The sequence below is a fragment of the Silene latifolia genome, chromosome 6 (genome assembly GCF_048544455.1).
Source record: "Silene latifolia isolate original U9 population chromosome 6, ASM4854445v1, whole genome shotgun sequence".
Lineage (NCBI taxonomy): Eukaryota > Viridiplantae > Streptophyta > Magnoliopsida > Caryophyllales > Caryophyllaceae > Silene > Silene latifolia.
In genome coordinates, this window is record NC_133531.1 from 62,237,767 (window position 1) to 62,254,736 (window position 16,970).

At 35.5% G+C, this 16,970-nt stretch overlaps 1 protein-coding gene across 1 annotated transcript; it reads left to right on the forward strand.

Moving 5' to 3' along the window:
* Positions 1-2,890: 2,890 nt before the first annotated feature.
* On the forward strand, positions 2,891-5,329 carry LOC141588147 (uncharacterized). Its single transcript, XM_074409601.1, has 3 exons — positions 2,891-3,179; positions 3,297-3,429; positions 3,577-5,329. The coding sequence occupies exons 1-3, from the start codon at positions 2,891-2,893 to the stop codon at positions 5,327-5,329; spliced, it is 2,175 nt and encodes a 724-aa protein (XP_074265702.1).
* Positions 5,330-16,970: the final 11,641 nt, after the last annotated feature.

Genomic DNA, 16,970 nt, shown 5'->3' on the forward strand with positions numbered 1-16,970 from the left:
ATTTGGAAATGAAATACATGTTTTTGAATTTTTTTTTTATTTTTCAAATTCTTAGTGGTTTTTAGTTAAAGAATGGAATGCATGCTTTAATCTAAATGCAAGAATTGAAGTACAATGCAAAGTATACTACATGAATACAATCTTATATGTGACAATATATTACATGAATGTAAATTCTAATGCAATCCTATATTATGCGACTACATGAAACTAGTCCTAATATATTACAAGTAAGTTAAATACGAACTAATCTAATTATGCATGAGAGATTTGGATTTAGGGGATCATACGTGTGCTTTGGATTTTCAAGGGAGGAGAAAAAAGGCAAGGATCAATCATAATCCGTGTCATAGTCCACTAGTTGCTCATCATCCTCTTCATCGTCATCATCCATTTTTCCTTTGCCACGGCCTCCATCATCATAGCCTCCACCAATACGCCAAATAAGTCCTTCAATAACGGTCAGATAATTCAATTACCGTTTTTAAATAGAAACACGAAACCGTTATTGCAACGAAGATTGTTAAATAATATACCATGGTTGTACAAACACGCGACCGTTATATAACATCAATAACGGATCTATAATACCGTTATCACAACTCAAGAACGGTTATAAAATTGTTGTTAAATATGTTTATAGCAACTGGTATACTTTTGAGAAACCATTATTAAATCTTAATAACGGTTTCAAATTCGTTTCGTAGTTTACTATTGACAACGTTTTACTGGTACCAAAACCGTTGTTAAATATTATATATGATAACAGTTCATTTCGTTATCTTATTTAATTGAATGTCAAAATTTAACAGCGGCTTTATTGCATGCAAAACCGTTGTTATATTTATCTATTGACAACGATATGTAACCGTTACCTATTTTTATTGATGAAACTTTGACAACGGTTCTGTTTAAATAAACCGTTGTAAAAGTTTTGAATTCGACAACGGTTATCGTTCGTTACTTTATATTTTTGGCGGTTTGAATGGGAGGGAAAATATGTCAACGGTTATTTATCTAAATAAAATCGTTGTCAAATAATTGTTTACAACGGGTTCTTTTTAACCGTTATCGTTTTTAATTACTATTTTTTTTTTAAAAAAAAAAATTGTTTTAGCAGCTGCTGAAATGCTATTTATTCAGCAGCGTTTCTAGCAGCTGCTGAAAAATAGCATTTCAGCAGTTGTGCACTGCAAAAATTCAATCATGCATCAAAATATTAAACCCCGTGATCAATTAAACCCAGTTTAAAAACAGTACAAACAGGATGATCATAAGTCAATACAAAACTTCCTCAAAAAAACAAAAGAAGCATATATACACTACGGCTATATATATACACGTACATAAAGCATGAGCAAACTATTGAGACTCCGCTAATAAAATAACATAACTGGCTCACATATTTCTCAACTGGGTGATGTCCTCTGGCGAATAGTCTGCTGCTTTGTTGAGTATTAGTTGAAACTACAATTCAAAATAGACAATCAAAATAGACAGAATACATGGAAGCTAGTATACAGAATTTTGAACTCAATTTACATCTTAAATAATTTTTAAATCACACTAACCCGTGTCGGAATGCTAGAATAATTTCCGTTGATAACCTCCTACGTGGACTGACAAACATAAAAGGCGCTTTGTTTGTCGTCTGGTGCTTTAGGAGACTATTATATAAATCACACGCAAATCAGCTGAACTAGATAATCAACCTCTCGCATAAACATAAATTAAATGATACGAGTAATTATTAAGAATACACTCACTAATGGCGTGATAAAATTGGAATCGGTGCTGCTTTCATATTTCCCAAGTGGACATAATCTTCTTTTTGCTTCAAAAACACGAATTCATAAATATACACAAATACCATTATTATTTGCCTATATATATATGACTTAAGTCGTACAATAACAAATGACATTATTGAAGGTTGTAAACTTACTCATTTATCATCTTTACTATACTGTCAGAGGGTTTGCCTTCCCGAGAGTCAATCTAGTACACTGTTTTTGTTTCCACTTGGATTGCCATTAACACCCAATGCTTCCTATTCAATTTGGGACATTGAACTGTTAGTTCATTTACACGCATGTAAGCAGTGGCGAATTTCAGTATAGCTGGGACTTGGCCCGGCCCACCCCAAACTTTGGGCGAAATTCCATAAGAAACTAGGCCTCTAGTACTATTTAACAAAAAAATATTGATGACCCACCAAACAATTGTTCTGAGTTGCTCTACCGTCAAATAAACTAGGACTTAGGAGTAACTTTTTAGGTGGGGCCCGTGGGGGAAGTTAAAAGAAAAGAATTTGGAAAGTGGTCAGACACCTCACGTGAAATAGAGGCCAAATTAATTAATTGATTTTCATATTTCTATTCTACTAGGGTTGGAGTTTTGCAGCCTTACAGTCAGGTGAGTCTTTGATTTCGATTGATTTTTTTTTTTTTTTGCTATTTTTCATATTCCAATGTTATTGTAATTTATGAGAAAAATTCATATCCAAGTGTTATCTCCTTTATTATTTGTGCAATTGTGCTGTAATTTTATTCGTAAATTCTCACTGTTTTACTGTGCTAGATTACTTGAAATTTATCCCGAGTTCGTTTTATTAAAGTGAGTCTCTTAATCTCGCTATTATTCTCGTGTATACGGTATACATACTTCAAGTCTTTAATATTCAATTTGATATATCAATCTTGATTTTTCTGTCATTGCTTTTATTAATTATCTGTTATTCTGATAAGTGATAATTGTATATTTCATATTTGCATAAGTTATGTGTGATTTTTTCTGTCATTAATTTCGCTTTGACATTAGCGTGAGACGTGTGCCGAATAAACTAAATTAATTTTAATGTATATCGTTATATGTTATTATGTTAGGTACCATGAGTAAACAAACAAATCTTTTAGGCTTTCTTAAACGGAAAGAACCGGAATGTGCTACTACCTCGATAACTGAAGATAACATTCCCGAATCATCGTCCCCTATACACAAACATAACAATCTTGGAACACATCAAATTGAAAATGAAGACCTCATATTCTCTTTAGAACGAGATCCAGGTTTACGGGTACCAATGTGGCACTATCCAATTGAGAAGCGACATGAAATACGCAGGGCATATCTAAAACTAAAGCCTTATCAGCCTATACTAAGAGATTTTCCATATTCAGGTCCTGAGGGTCATCGTCGTAGTTTTCAATCATCGTGGTATAAAAAGTTTCCCGACTGGCTGGAGTATTCACTTTCCAAGGATGCTGCATTTTGTTTTTTGTGTTATTTATTTGCAGACAAACCCAATCCTCATACAAACACGTTTACTATGATTGGGTTTAACAACTGGAAGAGGGTCAACGAAGGAAAAAACTGTCCATTTATTACTCATGTTGGAGGTCTTTCTTCAACACATAACAACTCTCTCAGGTCTAAGATTGACCTTTTAAACGATCGGGGTCATATTCGTTATGCTTTTGTTTCATAAGAAGAAGCACAAATAAGAAAAAACCGTCTACGTCTTGAGATCACAATTGATGTAGTTCGCCTGTTAACTCTACAAGCTTGCCCTTTAAGAGGTTATGATGAGTCAGCTACTTCAAATAATCAAGGTAATTTTCTTGAGTTTCAAAAAGCTTTTGCTAGATATAATGATGAAGTTTCAAGAGCCATAGAGCATACGTCCTATGGTGCTCAATACATAGCATCATCAATTCAAAAAGAGATACTTCACATTATTTCTAACAAAGTCCGGAACTATATAAGAGAAGAAATTGGAGAGTCCAAATTTTGCATTATGGTGGATGAGGCTCGTGATGAGTCTAAAAGAGAGCAAATGGCTATTGTATTGAGGTTTGTTGATAAGAAAGGTTTAGTTAAAGAGCGATTTTTCCACCTAGTACGTGTTAATGACACATCAGCGGCAACACTTAAGAATGAAGTGTGTGCCATTTTTACCAAATACAATTTATCTGTTGAAAATCTACGTGGACAAGGTTACGATGCTGCTAGTAACATGAGAGGGGAGTGGAATGGACTTCAAGCTTTATTTCTTGCAGATTGCCCTTATGCGTATTATGTTCATTGCTTTGCTCACCGCTTGCAACTTGCATTAGTTGCCGCTTCTAGAGAGGTAAGTCCAGTTCATCAGTTTTTTTCAAACTTGAATTTTATTATCAATATTATTTGTGGCTCTACAAAGCAACACGATGAATTACAAGCGAGCAAAGTAGAAGAGATCAAGGCTTTGTTATCAAAGGGCGAACTTGAAACTGGTAGAGGGGCTAATCAGATTGGTACATTAAAAAGAGCCGGAGACACTCGTTGGGGTTCACATCTTCAATCAATTCGTAGCCTGCTAAATATGTATAGTGCAACAATTTCAGTCTTGGAGCATATTATGGTTGACAAATCGTGCAACTCTCATCAACGTGGGGATGCCGATTTTGCCTTAAATCTTATGATTTCATATGAGTTTGTGTTCATTTCTCATTTGATGCGAGAAATATTGGGGATCACCGATATTCTTTTTCAAGCTCTGCAAAGAAAATCCCAAGATATTGTTAATTCTCTGAAATTAGTTTCAACCACTAAATCACTCATTCAAAGCTTGAGAGAAGACCGTTGGAAAGATTTTGTGGAAGAAGTGAATTTGTTTTGTCAAAAACATGATATTTTAGTGCCTGAGATGGATGCTATATACATAGCTCGTAAAGGCCGAGCTCGCCGTCAACAAGATCAAAACACAGTGGAGCATCATTTTCATGTTGATGTTTTTAATGTTACAATTGACAAACAGTTGCACGAGTTAAATTTCAGGTTCAACGACAAAGCAATGGGACTCCTTACACTCACGTCTGTGTTGGCGCCTTATGATGGGTATAAAAATTTTGATTGTGAAAAAATATGTTCTCTTGCACAAAAATATTATCCATCAGATTTCACACCACAAGAACAAATCCATTTGAGATACCAGTTGCACCACTTTCTATGTGAAGTGAATGGTGATGATCCTACATTGAGAAATTTATCGACTCTTCAAGAGCTATGCCAATGCTTGGCGGAGACAGGGAAATCAGATGTGTATTTTCTAATTGATAGGCTAATACAAATTGTCTTGACTCTCCCTGTTTCTACAGCAACAACAGAAAGAGCATTTTCTGGAATGAAGATTATGAAAACTAGGCTGCGAAACAAGATGGAAGATGATTTTCTCGCAGACAGTCTAGTGATTTATATTGAGAGAGAAATCTCGAAATCTTTTAGTACAGAATCTATTGTTGATGATTTCAAATCGCTAAAAAACCGTCGAGTGTTATTTAGTGCGTAGGATTAAGTAGCTAAAAAATACAATTTTCGATCGACATTGTTGCTTTAATGTTTACTTATATATATTGTTTTAGTCTATTTGATATACATAAGCTAATTTTTTTTTCGTATGAAGTTAATATGTTACATATTTTTTCCTGGCCCACCCCTAATTTTTTTTGAAGATCCGCCACTGCATGTAAGCATGTTAATAATAAATTTATAGAATCGTGATTTATTACAATAATCACGTACTATACATATATATATTCTCATTGTAGGGAGCAAGCCATAGTTTTTTGGTCGACATCAACCGACGAGTGATTCTATTGATTTGTTCTTTGTTTGAAATGCTATGCACAGAGAACGCCTTAGGACCCAAGAATCCGTAGGCGTGAATTGGGAACTTTCTCTCAGCGATCTGATTATTCAGGTACCTATTACGCCACATGGAACGAAGAATGTTATTCTAATTGATAATCTAAACAAATATAATTATTCGTAAATGGAAATGACTAAATAGTTTTATTAATAAAACTTACTTCATCCAAATCAAAATGTGAGCATCATCTCAATTGTCAAGGTCGACAAATTCTATCAGTTGCTTTGGGTCCAGTACGGCTATATCAGTTGCGCCCATAATTTCCTCATCAATGTTAATCATGACTACATCCCCTCTAGGTGACTTCTTTACAGCCAGGTTGTGCAAAGCCTTCAGCGAAGTAGTTTTCAATTTTTTCTTATATGCACACGATTCATAATAAGAATCATAAGCGGGCTTGACTGCAACAAAAGTAGTTGGCTTATATTGTATGTCATGTGGTTTTGTTGTTTTGGGGAAGACGTAGTCCTTTCGGTGACTTTGTCCGTTGACGTAGTAGTAATAGCTTTAGCTGCCGCCATGGCTTTGCTTGACTTCTGCAAATGTAAAGATAAACCTACTTACAATATATTAATATTCGTACCCTCATATATTTAAATAACAAGTAATAATTAACGTCTGCATATAGGTACCTCGGGGATGACAACATTGATGAGGTTGTCAGGCCATTGCACATAAGAACTTAGGGCTTCTTTCAAATAAGTGACCTCTTCATTTGCAAAGGGTACTTTTACTTCCCCATACTCATCTTTATATAATTGGGACACTTCCACTTTCCTGCATTTGTCACGAAGGGGTATACCATGAAATCTAACTTGTTGAAGCCGGTTGTAAGCGAACACGTATCCTCTGGCAACAACAACTTTCTGTTTCCCCTGTAAGTAGAACAGACGACAAGCCACCTTGCAATCGCCCTTCACGACAGCTTTAATCAATTAGTACACATACATGCACTACCTTTAATAAATTTCATAAGTAAAAAATATGTATGATATGAATAACTATAAACTAGCAGTTATTAACTTTTTCGGTGTTGAGAAGAACGTCTGATCATCAACTACCTCCACCTCAATCTGTGTCACGGCCTTCCTGGCTTCCTCTTCCTATTCAACTGCCCGATATCGATCCTCGGCTCCCACCTCAGTCTCCTTTGCCATTTCCTTCTCCTTTGCCATGTCCTCCTCGACTTTCTTCTGTACATTAATACTTGTCCATATAACGCGTACTGATTTTACAAATCATATAACACATTATTGTATATAAGACATAAGTATTTTTACCTTTTTTTCCTCCTCCTCCTCCCCCTCCTCCTCCTCCTCTGCTTCCTTTATGACTTCTTGAACCATATTCAACTCTTCTTCTGATGGCTTTTCCCCAGTTTCCACCATTCTCAGCATCAACCTTGCCATTTTCTGTAGCTGTGTAGTAGAAATTAATGTCAGCATATGTAGTTATAAATTATGTTGAATCAAATACAGTATTTATATGATTACCTTCTTGGAATCATCACCACTCATCCTTCTTCGAGGAGTTTTCCCAAAATACCAAGTGATATAAACATGCGTCGATACCCCTCTCACACGATCTGGATGCTCTGCTTTGCCGATTGCCCTAGCAAGAATGTCATCACGTCCTTGAGGCTTCCATTTTCCTTCCTCTACCTCCTTCTCACAGATTCTCTAAATTCACAAAAAACCATTATGCAACTAAATTTTATTTAAACTCACAATTATATAACTCTGACCAACAGTGGTAGGAGTGACATATTAAGTCAAACATACAATTTTCTCTTTAATGTCCTTATCATATTCAATTTTCGTCTTTCCATTCTTAGGAGTGTGACCTTCCACCCAAGCGTCGTGATGACTGAAATTTCCAAGCTTTGCCTATAATCCATTCATCACATTGATATCCTCTCAAAATATGTATGATTACTATGAACATATATATCCGACTAAAACACCTAATAGTCTAATACCATAAGAATTATGTACTTACAAGTTTCGTCTTAATCAATCTATAACCACCTCGGGAGAAGTAAAAGATGGTCTTTTCCTTTGAAATGTTCGCCTTGTTCCTCTAACTCATGGCCTTCTTAAAATAAATCTTATCGAGAAACGTAAGCATGACCAAACACTAAACTAAGTATACTTCTTTACTTATTAAGTTACCTTAAACTTGTCAGACTACCTATAAGCGATATAGTTATCCCAATGGTCCTGACTGACATACGGATACTTCTTCATTGGTGGTTTCTTGTTCATCTCCCCGGTTTCCTTGTTGAACAAGTGATTTTCAGCAATCTTTAACTTCCAAGAACTGAGGGCTTCCCCTGGCTTTTTTTTAAGGTACTTATCACACTTTTCGGGGACAACGTAAGCTAACTGCATATATGATGAGCATAGTGTTAGGATTCATTAATCTCATTAGTATACATATTCATATATGAATTAATTTATTTGGTCACAAAATAAATACAAGATCTTATGCATGGAAACATAAAACAAAGTAGAGAAGAAATCGTCACTTCTTACATATGTGTTTCGGATTTTGGGCACCAACAAGATCTCCTACTTGTTAGTTCTTGAGCTTTCCAACAATGGATGAACAAAGGTTTAAATTAGAACCTCTCCCAAAAGCTTATACCCAAGGAATACCCTTAATATTTTAATTAATATTGGACTAGTATCAATTAAAACAAGCTTAAATTTAGACACAAAATGGAGTTATGTTCTCTTGTATTTCGGCCAAGAGAGAAGAATTTTGTGAGGTTTTTATTTCTCTAAAAATTTTCGCAAAAGTAAAGAGTTATTCAATTGTTCTAACACTAGAAAATTATCATGTAGAGTAGAATAATTATATTAGAAAAACCCTTGCCATTTTCAAGTAGAAAACCGGTTGGAGGGAGAGGAGTGAGCCAATGCATGAGCTTCACATTCTACCCAAGACAAACTAGGCATGCAAGGCTAAGAGTAGGGTTTAATCATTGTGTTTCTATTTAAAATAAACAACACAATATATAAACCCCAATCCCCTCCATGTTTCAGTACATATATATAAAATGGAAAGTCCATTTTATTTTGTCATTTGTCAATTTTGTCATGTGTCACATGTTACATGACATGTTACACTATAATGTATTTTTAACATATTAAAAATCAACATATTAATAAAATATGTCACATACAAAATTAACTAGTAATTCTTAATTACTTGTACCAAAATGGTTTATCAAATTATAAATTTATAACAACTTGTATTTATAATAAATTATTCATTCTGTTTCATTTGTTTCGTAACCAATATTTTATTCTAAGTAATAAAACAATTCGATTACTTAGACCGTATCTAATTTAATCGAATTACAATAAGACACGTTAACTTTACTCACAAAATCATCCGTCAATTTTAAGCAATTTAATTAACTCGTATCGGCATACGATTAATTAAATAATTGGCCGGACTCTCGAGGAGGTTTAGTTTTCAGTACTTGTCGTTAGGAGCACCTAGACCGAAACATAATTTATAACTTCACAAACAGCTCTACAATTAGTAAAGAGGCAAGTAAAGGTCGGATCCCAAGGGACGGGAATTGAGATGAGATTTTCTATTGCAACTAGTGGTGTCTAAGGGTGTCACAAATTGGGGTTTGAAGTAGAAATCACTAAACTAAATAGCAATAAAAGTAAACAAGCAAGATGAATTGAAAGGGATGCAAACAATTGATAAAAGGCACTAGGGTGTCATGGGGTCATAGGGGATTCATGAGAATTGATCATACAAACATATTCTCAAATTATAAGCAAGCAATTATTATTGTGATGGAACGAGTTGGTTTATATCTTACGATCCTAGGAAAGTTTGGGTCCCGGAGCCGAATCGATTAGATTGTACAACACCTACAAGTCGACTTAATCTTCCCTACTCAACTATATGCATGGTCTAATGAGACTCGAGTTGGTTTATGTCTTACAAGTCTCATTGAAAAGATCGGTGATGGGTAAAAAATGCAAGGATTCATAGGCTCGCATTTCATCAAACATAACATGTGCATAAGTTGAGATCACAACAAGCAAGCAAATAAACTATGAAAACATATTAAATTAAGCATGAATCATCCCCCATGTTGGTTTCCCCTAAGTACCCAGTAACCCTAGCTAAGGAAACTACTCACTCATTATCATGTTGAACATGCTAGCAAGGTTGTCAATCATACCAACAAAGTAAAACATGATGAATAAATGAAAGTGATTAACAATAATTAAAAAGGGATTAAGAGAATTATACCTACTAATAATTCCAATAATAAAGCAAAGAATAATAAAAGTACTTTATGATAGATTGGAAGGTTGTCAATCTCCCAATAATGACCCAAATAATCTTCAATTACCCAAAACAAAGGATGAACAAGAGAGAGATTAAGGAAATGAAACTTGTATTAAAACTTGATTAAATGTTGATTACAAGATTAAAGAGAGATTTGATTGATATTAACTACACTAGAGATTGCTAAGACGAACATGATCTTCTAATTAGACTAATGGGGTATTTATAGTGGGGATTAGTTACATAAATTAGGGTTTACTAAGGGCTTAAATGACGATTAAGTCCTTGAGGAATCGCCGGTCTCTAGGGAGACTCCGGTCTCCTTTTCGCCGGTCTTAGAAAAATATGCGCATCCTTCCTTGAAGCTTGTAGAAGACGAAATAGCTGTTAGAGAATCCGGCCGTCCCGGGGCACGGGACGGGCGGATTCGTGATTCTCGGGACGGGCGTCCGGATGGGAAGACGGGCGGATTTGGGGTGTTTTGGACGGGCGTCCTGGGGGAAGACGCTCGGATTGTGGTTCTTTGGACGGGCGTCTTTGGGACAATCCGCTCGGATTGTCTTACAGCTTCTTTCTTTCTTCTTTTCTTCCTTTTTCTTCATAAAATCCTTGAGGATTTCCTCGGGGATGCAAGGATCTTTTCTCATCATTGCCCATCTACTATAGTATGTACAAAGGCCTTCTAATCTTGTCTTCTCTTTGATGCTTGGTCATTGAATTCAATCAATTTAGCTTCATTTTGCCATGAAAATGCAAGGTTTGCACTCCTTTCCTACCAAGGACACAAAACCTCAAAGAATATGCAAAACAAAGAACTAAAGACAATAAATGACCCAAATATGCACTAAAAAGAATGGGAACAAGGCTAATTTGGGGACTAAATATGCTCTAATTATGGTCACATCAATAATTAATTAAGAGTATTTCCCTATAGGTATGACCTAAGGGGATCAACTGATCACCACCGTCGCACGACAGTAATGTCAAACTCTAGTCAGCCAATCATTACCGATATGTGTGGAACAGTTGACTGTAAAATATTACTTCCCACATGTATTCTTAAAAATGAGATTTAAACATGTGATTATTTTGATCGACAGTTGTGATCACATTATTGTCGGAGGACACTTATTCCAACAATATCCCACTTGTCCTCGACAAGTGTGCGTCACCAATTCTCTTGTCCTATTACTATCTCCTACTCTATGCAAGGTGTCTTTCGGGTCGTACTTGCAAGTGATCATATCGAGAGTGGTTTCCTCGATCTGGAGAATAACTGATTGACCGGAATTATCTACCATAGATACCTTCCGAGCGTGGCCACGCATTTCCAATTCATTACTCCTCGAGTGGCCCTGAGATATTGTTTTAACCCTGACATGGGGTGGACAATTCATATCGCACTATTCCCTTCGATTAGCCACAACCATCATAACCCAAAATATGCCCATTTGACCCCATTTACGAAGATCGTAGTAACATAAATCAAAATTAATCTGAAACTGTGCCATCTTAGGCGAACAGTCTTTAGTCAAAGAATTGACTCATTGGAATACTATAGTAGCTCTCGCCACGACCAGCCTATATAAATTTGCCAGAACTCTATAAGCGGCCATTAGCCCGACAAGGTGTTCCTAACAATCTGCCTATGTGATCGACTAGTCATATCACATGACTCCATGGCACTTGAACTTGCCATCAATCGCATCACACTCTAGTCACTTCGAGACGTCACCTCATGTAAGTGACTATGGGCGAATACAATGTTAATCCGTGTTCACTTTAACGGGGTTCAATTGTCTTTACAACCCATTTGGATGTAACAAAGTATAAGGTGAGTTAATAATAACTCAAACGACAAATGTGGACATCATATTCGGGTACTCAATACCATATTACTACCTTGTGATGTATATTGTAAGTGTGTAAACACTAGTCATTTGCAACATGAGTTTAACACACTATGTGTCCATGTGTTCAAACTCTTGAATTGCATCTTTATTTTCATGTTTGTCTTACATAGCATGAATCTCACCAAGTACATATCTAGTTTCCCAAACTAGGTTTATGTTCTTTATATTGAGAGAACTTTCTTGTTGTTTATCACATAACAAACGAATTATGGTGGACGACATAACTTGCACTAGTCAAGTGTTCTTGCAACTCATAATGTACCAGGTATATGTTTTGTAGTATCTTGCAATAATCGTCAAGATGATTAGCCTAGCACTTCTCATAAGTCCTAGCAAATTTAAAAATACTAGTTTTGAGTAACTTCTTACTATAACCAAGTATCTTTTCAAACTTCTTATTTCTCCTTTTAGCTCAATTAGCTTAGGATTTTCATAAATCCTTACGCGTTTTCGAAACTTCAATATGTGCAACTTCTTGTCACATAACAGAGTGTTCTATCAAATACTAGAATAGCTCATTAGTTCTCCTCGAGAATTCATGACGATTCTTATATGGCTTACCAATGACTCATCATGCTCTTAAGCATATGATTCATTATAGGACATGTGCATGATTATTCTAATGGCGGAAACATTAGTAATTTTTAATCATGTAATCAACCATTCTTAGGTTCAATGAATGACCGTGACTGCTTATGGTAATTCCATTTTCATCGATATGAATAACCTACGTTTCTTGTTGATTTGATGTGCATATCTCAATTCCTATCCAACATCCCATGTTGTGATTGGATTCATCTCAGTCCATTTTCATCCAGAATTGAAAACTCAAATACTTCTTTGTGAAAGACAGTACCAGCTCGTCATTCTCAATGAGTAAAGAGTTATAAATTTTTACAAGATGATTGGTCCCACTAAATTTCATCTCTTCACATGATAATTTCAAACTCCCACTCAATTCCACATGTTTCGTATTTGACTACTCAATCGAAACATTTCAAGAATTGAAATCAATTTTGCTTTGCCAAGTTATTAAGATAAAACCATATATGTTTCCAACATATCTTTTCAAAATACCTATTTTGAAGAGGTTTCAATCTTAAACTTATGGAAAGAGATTTTAATCTCTAACTCATTCATTTTTATAATGATGCGTAGCAATGTCATTACTTAATTGTGAAATCCCATTTAATACACGTCCTTCTCAAAATACCCTTTTCGGAAGGAGGTTTAACCATTTCATTTTCTTAATGAGGTTACGTAACGACACTAGCGTGGTTAACAATTAACTTAGCTCTTGTAGACATCGGCAAATCTTTCTTTGAAACTTTTAATCATAAATATCATTTATATTCTAGGATGCAACTTTGTTTCATTTAGGCTCTTAAGTAAATATCAAAATTGAAACTCTATTTATATCTAGGTCATAAACTAGCAAAATCTCTTGTTGAGACTTTTCTTTAGTCATTATCTTTCAAGAACTTTCTTTTGGTCTCCTCGTGTAGTTATCTTAGAAACATATTCTTTTGATTACTTCACTTATCTCTTTTGTCATGTAGATCTCATCTATTCATGTATACTTTCTATTTTGGTATACAAATCATTCTATCTTTCGTAGATCTCATTTACTCAAGAATACAAATTATTCTTTGTATTCTTTGTGTCTTCATTTTTCTCCCACTCTATCTTTAGAATAATTACACTAGATATTCAAAGATAGCTTATGAGACACAAATAATGATTTTGAAGTAGAAGGAGGACTATCTCATAGATTGACTAATAGATTTTAGATTTCATGAGTGTTCTTGGTAATTGACATTCCTTTAGGAGAGTTCATCAACTCAACATCACTTTATAATTGATCATACACAAGTTTCAAGCTTGTGGACATATAATGAATCCTATCATTATAATTGTCTATTGGATCACTTTAAGTAGATCAGATGTTCATATGTTTCTATGTGCAAGCATATGAAGACGAATTTTTAGAACAAACAATTACAATAAAAGGGATGACTTGGGTTGCAAGCCAAGCCACCAAAATCAAAAATACAACCATTGTTTAAAAGGATCACACATTTCCATGTCGAACACGGAAATTAAAATAGTTCAAAAATCCATAACATTAAAATAAAGACAATAATAAAAGCCAAGCTTCATTGGTAGCTACTCCTAGCTCCTTCATGATTTCTTAAGCTTGCTTCTCTTTTCCCTTGTCTTTGCTTGGAGGAGGCCCTATTTACAATAAAAAGGGGATACATTATCACAACTTGTATCAAAATACCATAGTTGAATTAGAAACATAAAAGAAAGGATAGTCTTTTACCTACTGGAGTGATCTTTCCAGCTTTGATGTCACCAAGATACTTGGAACAATTCCTCTTCCAATGTCCTACACCATTACAATAATGGCATTTATCAAGAGGACCCTTCTTGGATTTGGAAGTGCTAGCTTCAAAAGTCCTAGCCTTGGTGTTCATGGGAGCTTGCCTCTTACTCTTTTTCCCATTCTTCTTGAACTTCCCCTTGCTCTTAGTGCTTATATTTAGCACATCCTTAGGTGGGCTAACATTTAGCCCCATGTCTCTTTCGGCTTGCACAAGTAACTTGTGCAACTCCTCAAGAGACACATCCTTGTCTTGCATATTGAAATTCACCCGGAATTGCACATATGCTTTGACTTTGGATAAGGAGTGAAGAATCCTATCAACAATGAGCTCCTTGGGGATTTCAACCTTTTGAATTTTCAACGTCTCGACTAGCTCCAACAATTTGAGCACGTGAGGGCTAACCTTTTGGCCCTCCTTGAAATCGAGATCAAAGAATGCCGAGGCCGCCTCATATTGGACGATCCTCGGTGTTTGTGAGAACATTGTCACAAGTTTGTAATAAATTTCATAAGTGGTGCCCATTTTAAAGGCTCTCCTTTGGAGATCCGCCTCCATAGCAAAAATCAACACATTTTTGATAGCGGCGGACTCTTTGTGGTAAGCCTCATATGCTTCCCTAGTGGCGGCACTCGACCTAGCATTAGGTTCGGGTGGAGAGGCCTCCATAAGGTAACGAACCTTATCGTCACCTTGGGCGGCTAGCTTGTGTTGGGCATCCCAATCGGAAAAGTTTGACCCATTCTTTTCAAGTTTACAACGATCCATGAAGGATCGGAGCCATGAAACATTAGTGAGAGCGTGAGCGTTGTTGCTTGGTGCGGCCATTTGTTATGAGAAATAAATGTGGTCTACAAAACAAAATAGAAGGAATAAAACACTTGTCGTTTTTAAAATAATAATAATACTCGTAAATTTTAATTTAAACAAGTTTTATTGCATTTATCTAGTGACCTCTACCCAAGTTTGATAAATGATTCCAAGACCCAAATTCATATCAACTTGGGCACGCTTTGGCGATACATCCCTTATCAATATAACTCGGTGGATTAACCCTTTAATCGATTCTACTTTTAGAACTCTTGGTCGATAAAATTACATTAATTTTTATCTTTAGCCCAAAATACATCCGGCTATGGTCGAGAATACTTTTGTTGAGTTCAACCCAAATTTCGAATAAATGTGTCCATGATCCAAATCCACATTAACTTGGGCACACTTTGGCGATACAACCCTCATCAACATGAATTCGGTGGATAGACATTTATCACCCACTTCCCCTACGTAACAAGGTTTGTACCCCGGTTTGGCCGAGCGCACTCCCTCACGAAATAGGTTTTCATGGTTTCTATTTTTTGGTAAGGCTAAGTCTCAATTGTTTATTTAGCGAGAGGTCATGTCAATTTATTATCTATCACGTTTTAAGTGAATTAAAGCAGTGAACTATGATAATTGTAATTGACACGGTCGATAAACTCGATTTAAAATGCATGTTTAGTTATGGCGATTTAGTGGCATGACCGACCAGGTTGACCACTACACATCAACCAATTTAATCTTAATCCTCTAACGAGGGCACTTTCTGCATACATTTGAGTCGAGCAATCACTAACGTTGACTTTGTCAATCACGTTTCGTCAATCATGTAAGTCTGAGGGTGTAAATCCCATATTTTTATTGTATTTTTTTTTTGTACTCATCATTGTAATATTTACATCAAAAGTATGATTAAAACCGACTTCTAAAACCCTTTTATCAAACCGTTTTTACGGATCAACAGCAGCCAGACGTCGAGAAGAAATGCGGCATCTGTTCCGCCTCTTCGATGGGTCGCAGCATCTGCTGCGCCTCTTCCAGAGACTGCCGCTGCTCCTGCTCTTCTTCTTCTTCCTCGGTTTTTCTGTTATTTTTGTTCCTTTTATTTTATCTTCTTATTTTCTTTGTGCATAAAATAAATTTTAATATGTTCCTTTTAATTTTCACGTTTTTTATTTCGACTTAAATCCCTTATAATCAATATTTGCGGGTTTTCGTCACTAAATCAAACCCGGGTTTTAGAGACCCGATTCGTTCATATCATGTTTCTGGAATTCGTCCTTTGTATATCTTTTTCATCGTTTATTTCCAGTTTATCAAATTCTTTCAAATTCGTTTCCGTCTTCGTAAATAAACCTAATTAGTTTTAATTCGTTTATAATTCGTTCCTAACTCGTTTTGATTCATTTTGATTCATTTTGATTCGTATTCATTGCTTTTATGACGGTTCTATATCTAATTAACATGTTAAATCACCTTCACTTGAGTCAAATATTGATAATCAATCATTAAACACACCAACGAACATTAACAAACCTGCGGTTCTGACTTCACAGCCAGAACTCAACCAAGGAACAGACGCAGTGATAGCTGCGCCTCTTCCAAGGGACGCAACAGTGCAGCGCCTATTCTGGGATGAGTTCTGTCCCTGAACTTTCGTTCTTGCTTTGACCTAATCCTTTAATTAGGTAATTAATTGACTATTGATCGTAATATCACTCTTAATCTGCCTATATTTTCTAACCTTATTTGTTTTCTTTTCTTCAAATTGTTCGTCTTAAGTATATTTTTGACGTAAATCAATTAATCCATTGTACTTCATTGTAATTTTAATTATCG

Coding starts and splice junctions, on each gene's coding strand:
- LOC141588147 (XM_074409601.1), top strand. CDS start 2,891: ATGAGTAAACAAACAAATCTTTTAGGCTTTCTTAAACGGAAAGAACCG. Junction 3,180..3,296: donor AAGAGATTTTCCATATTCAG/GTCCTGAGGGTC, acceptor ATTTATTTGCAG/ACAAACCCAATCCTCATACA. Junction 3,430..3,576: donor ACACATAACAACTCTCTCAG/GTCTAAGATTGA, acceptor TTGCCCTTTAAG/AGGTTATGATGAGTCAGCTA.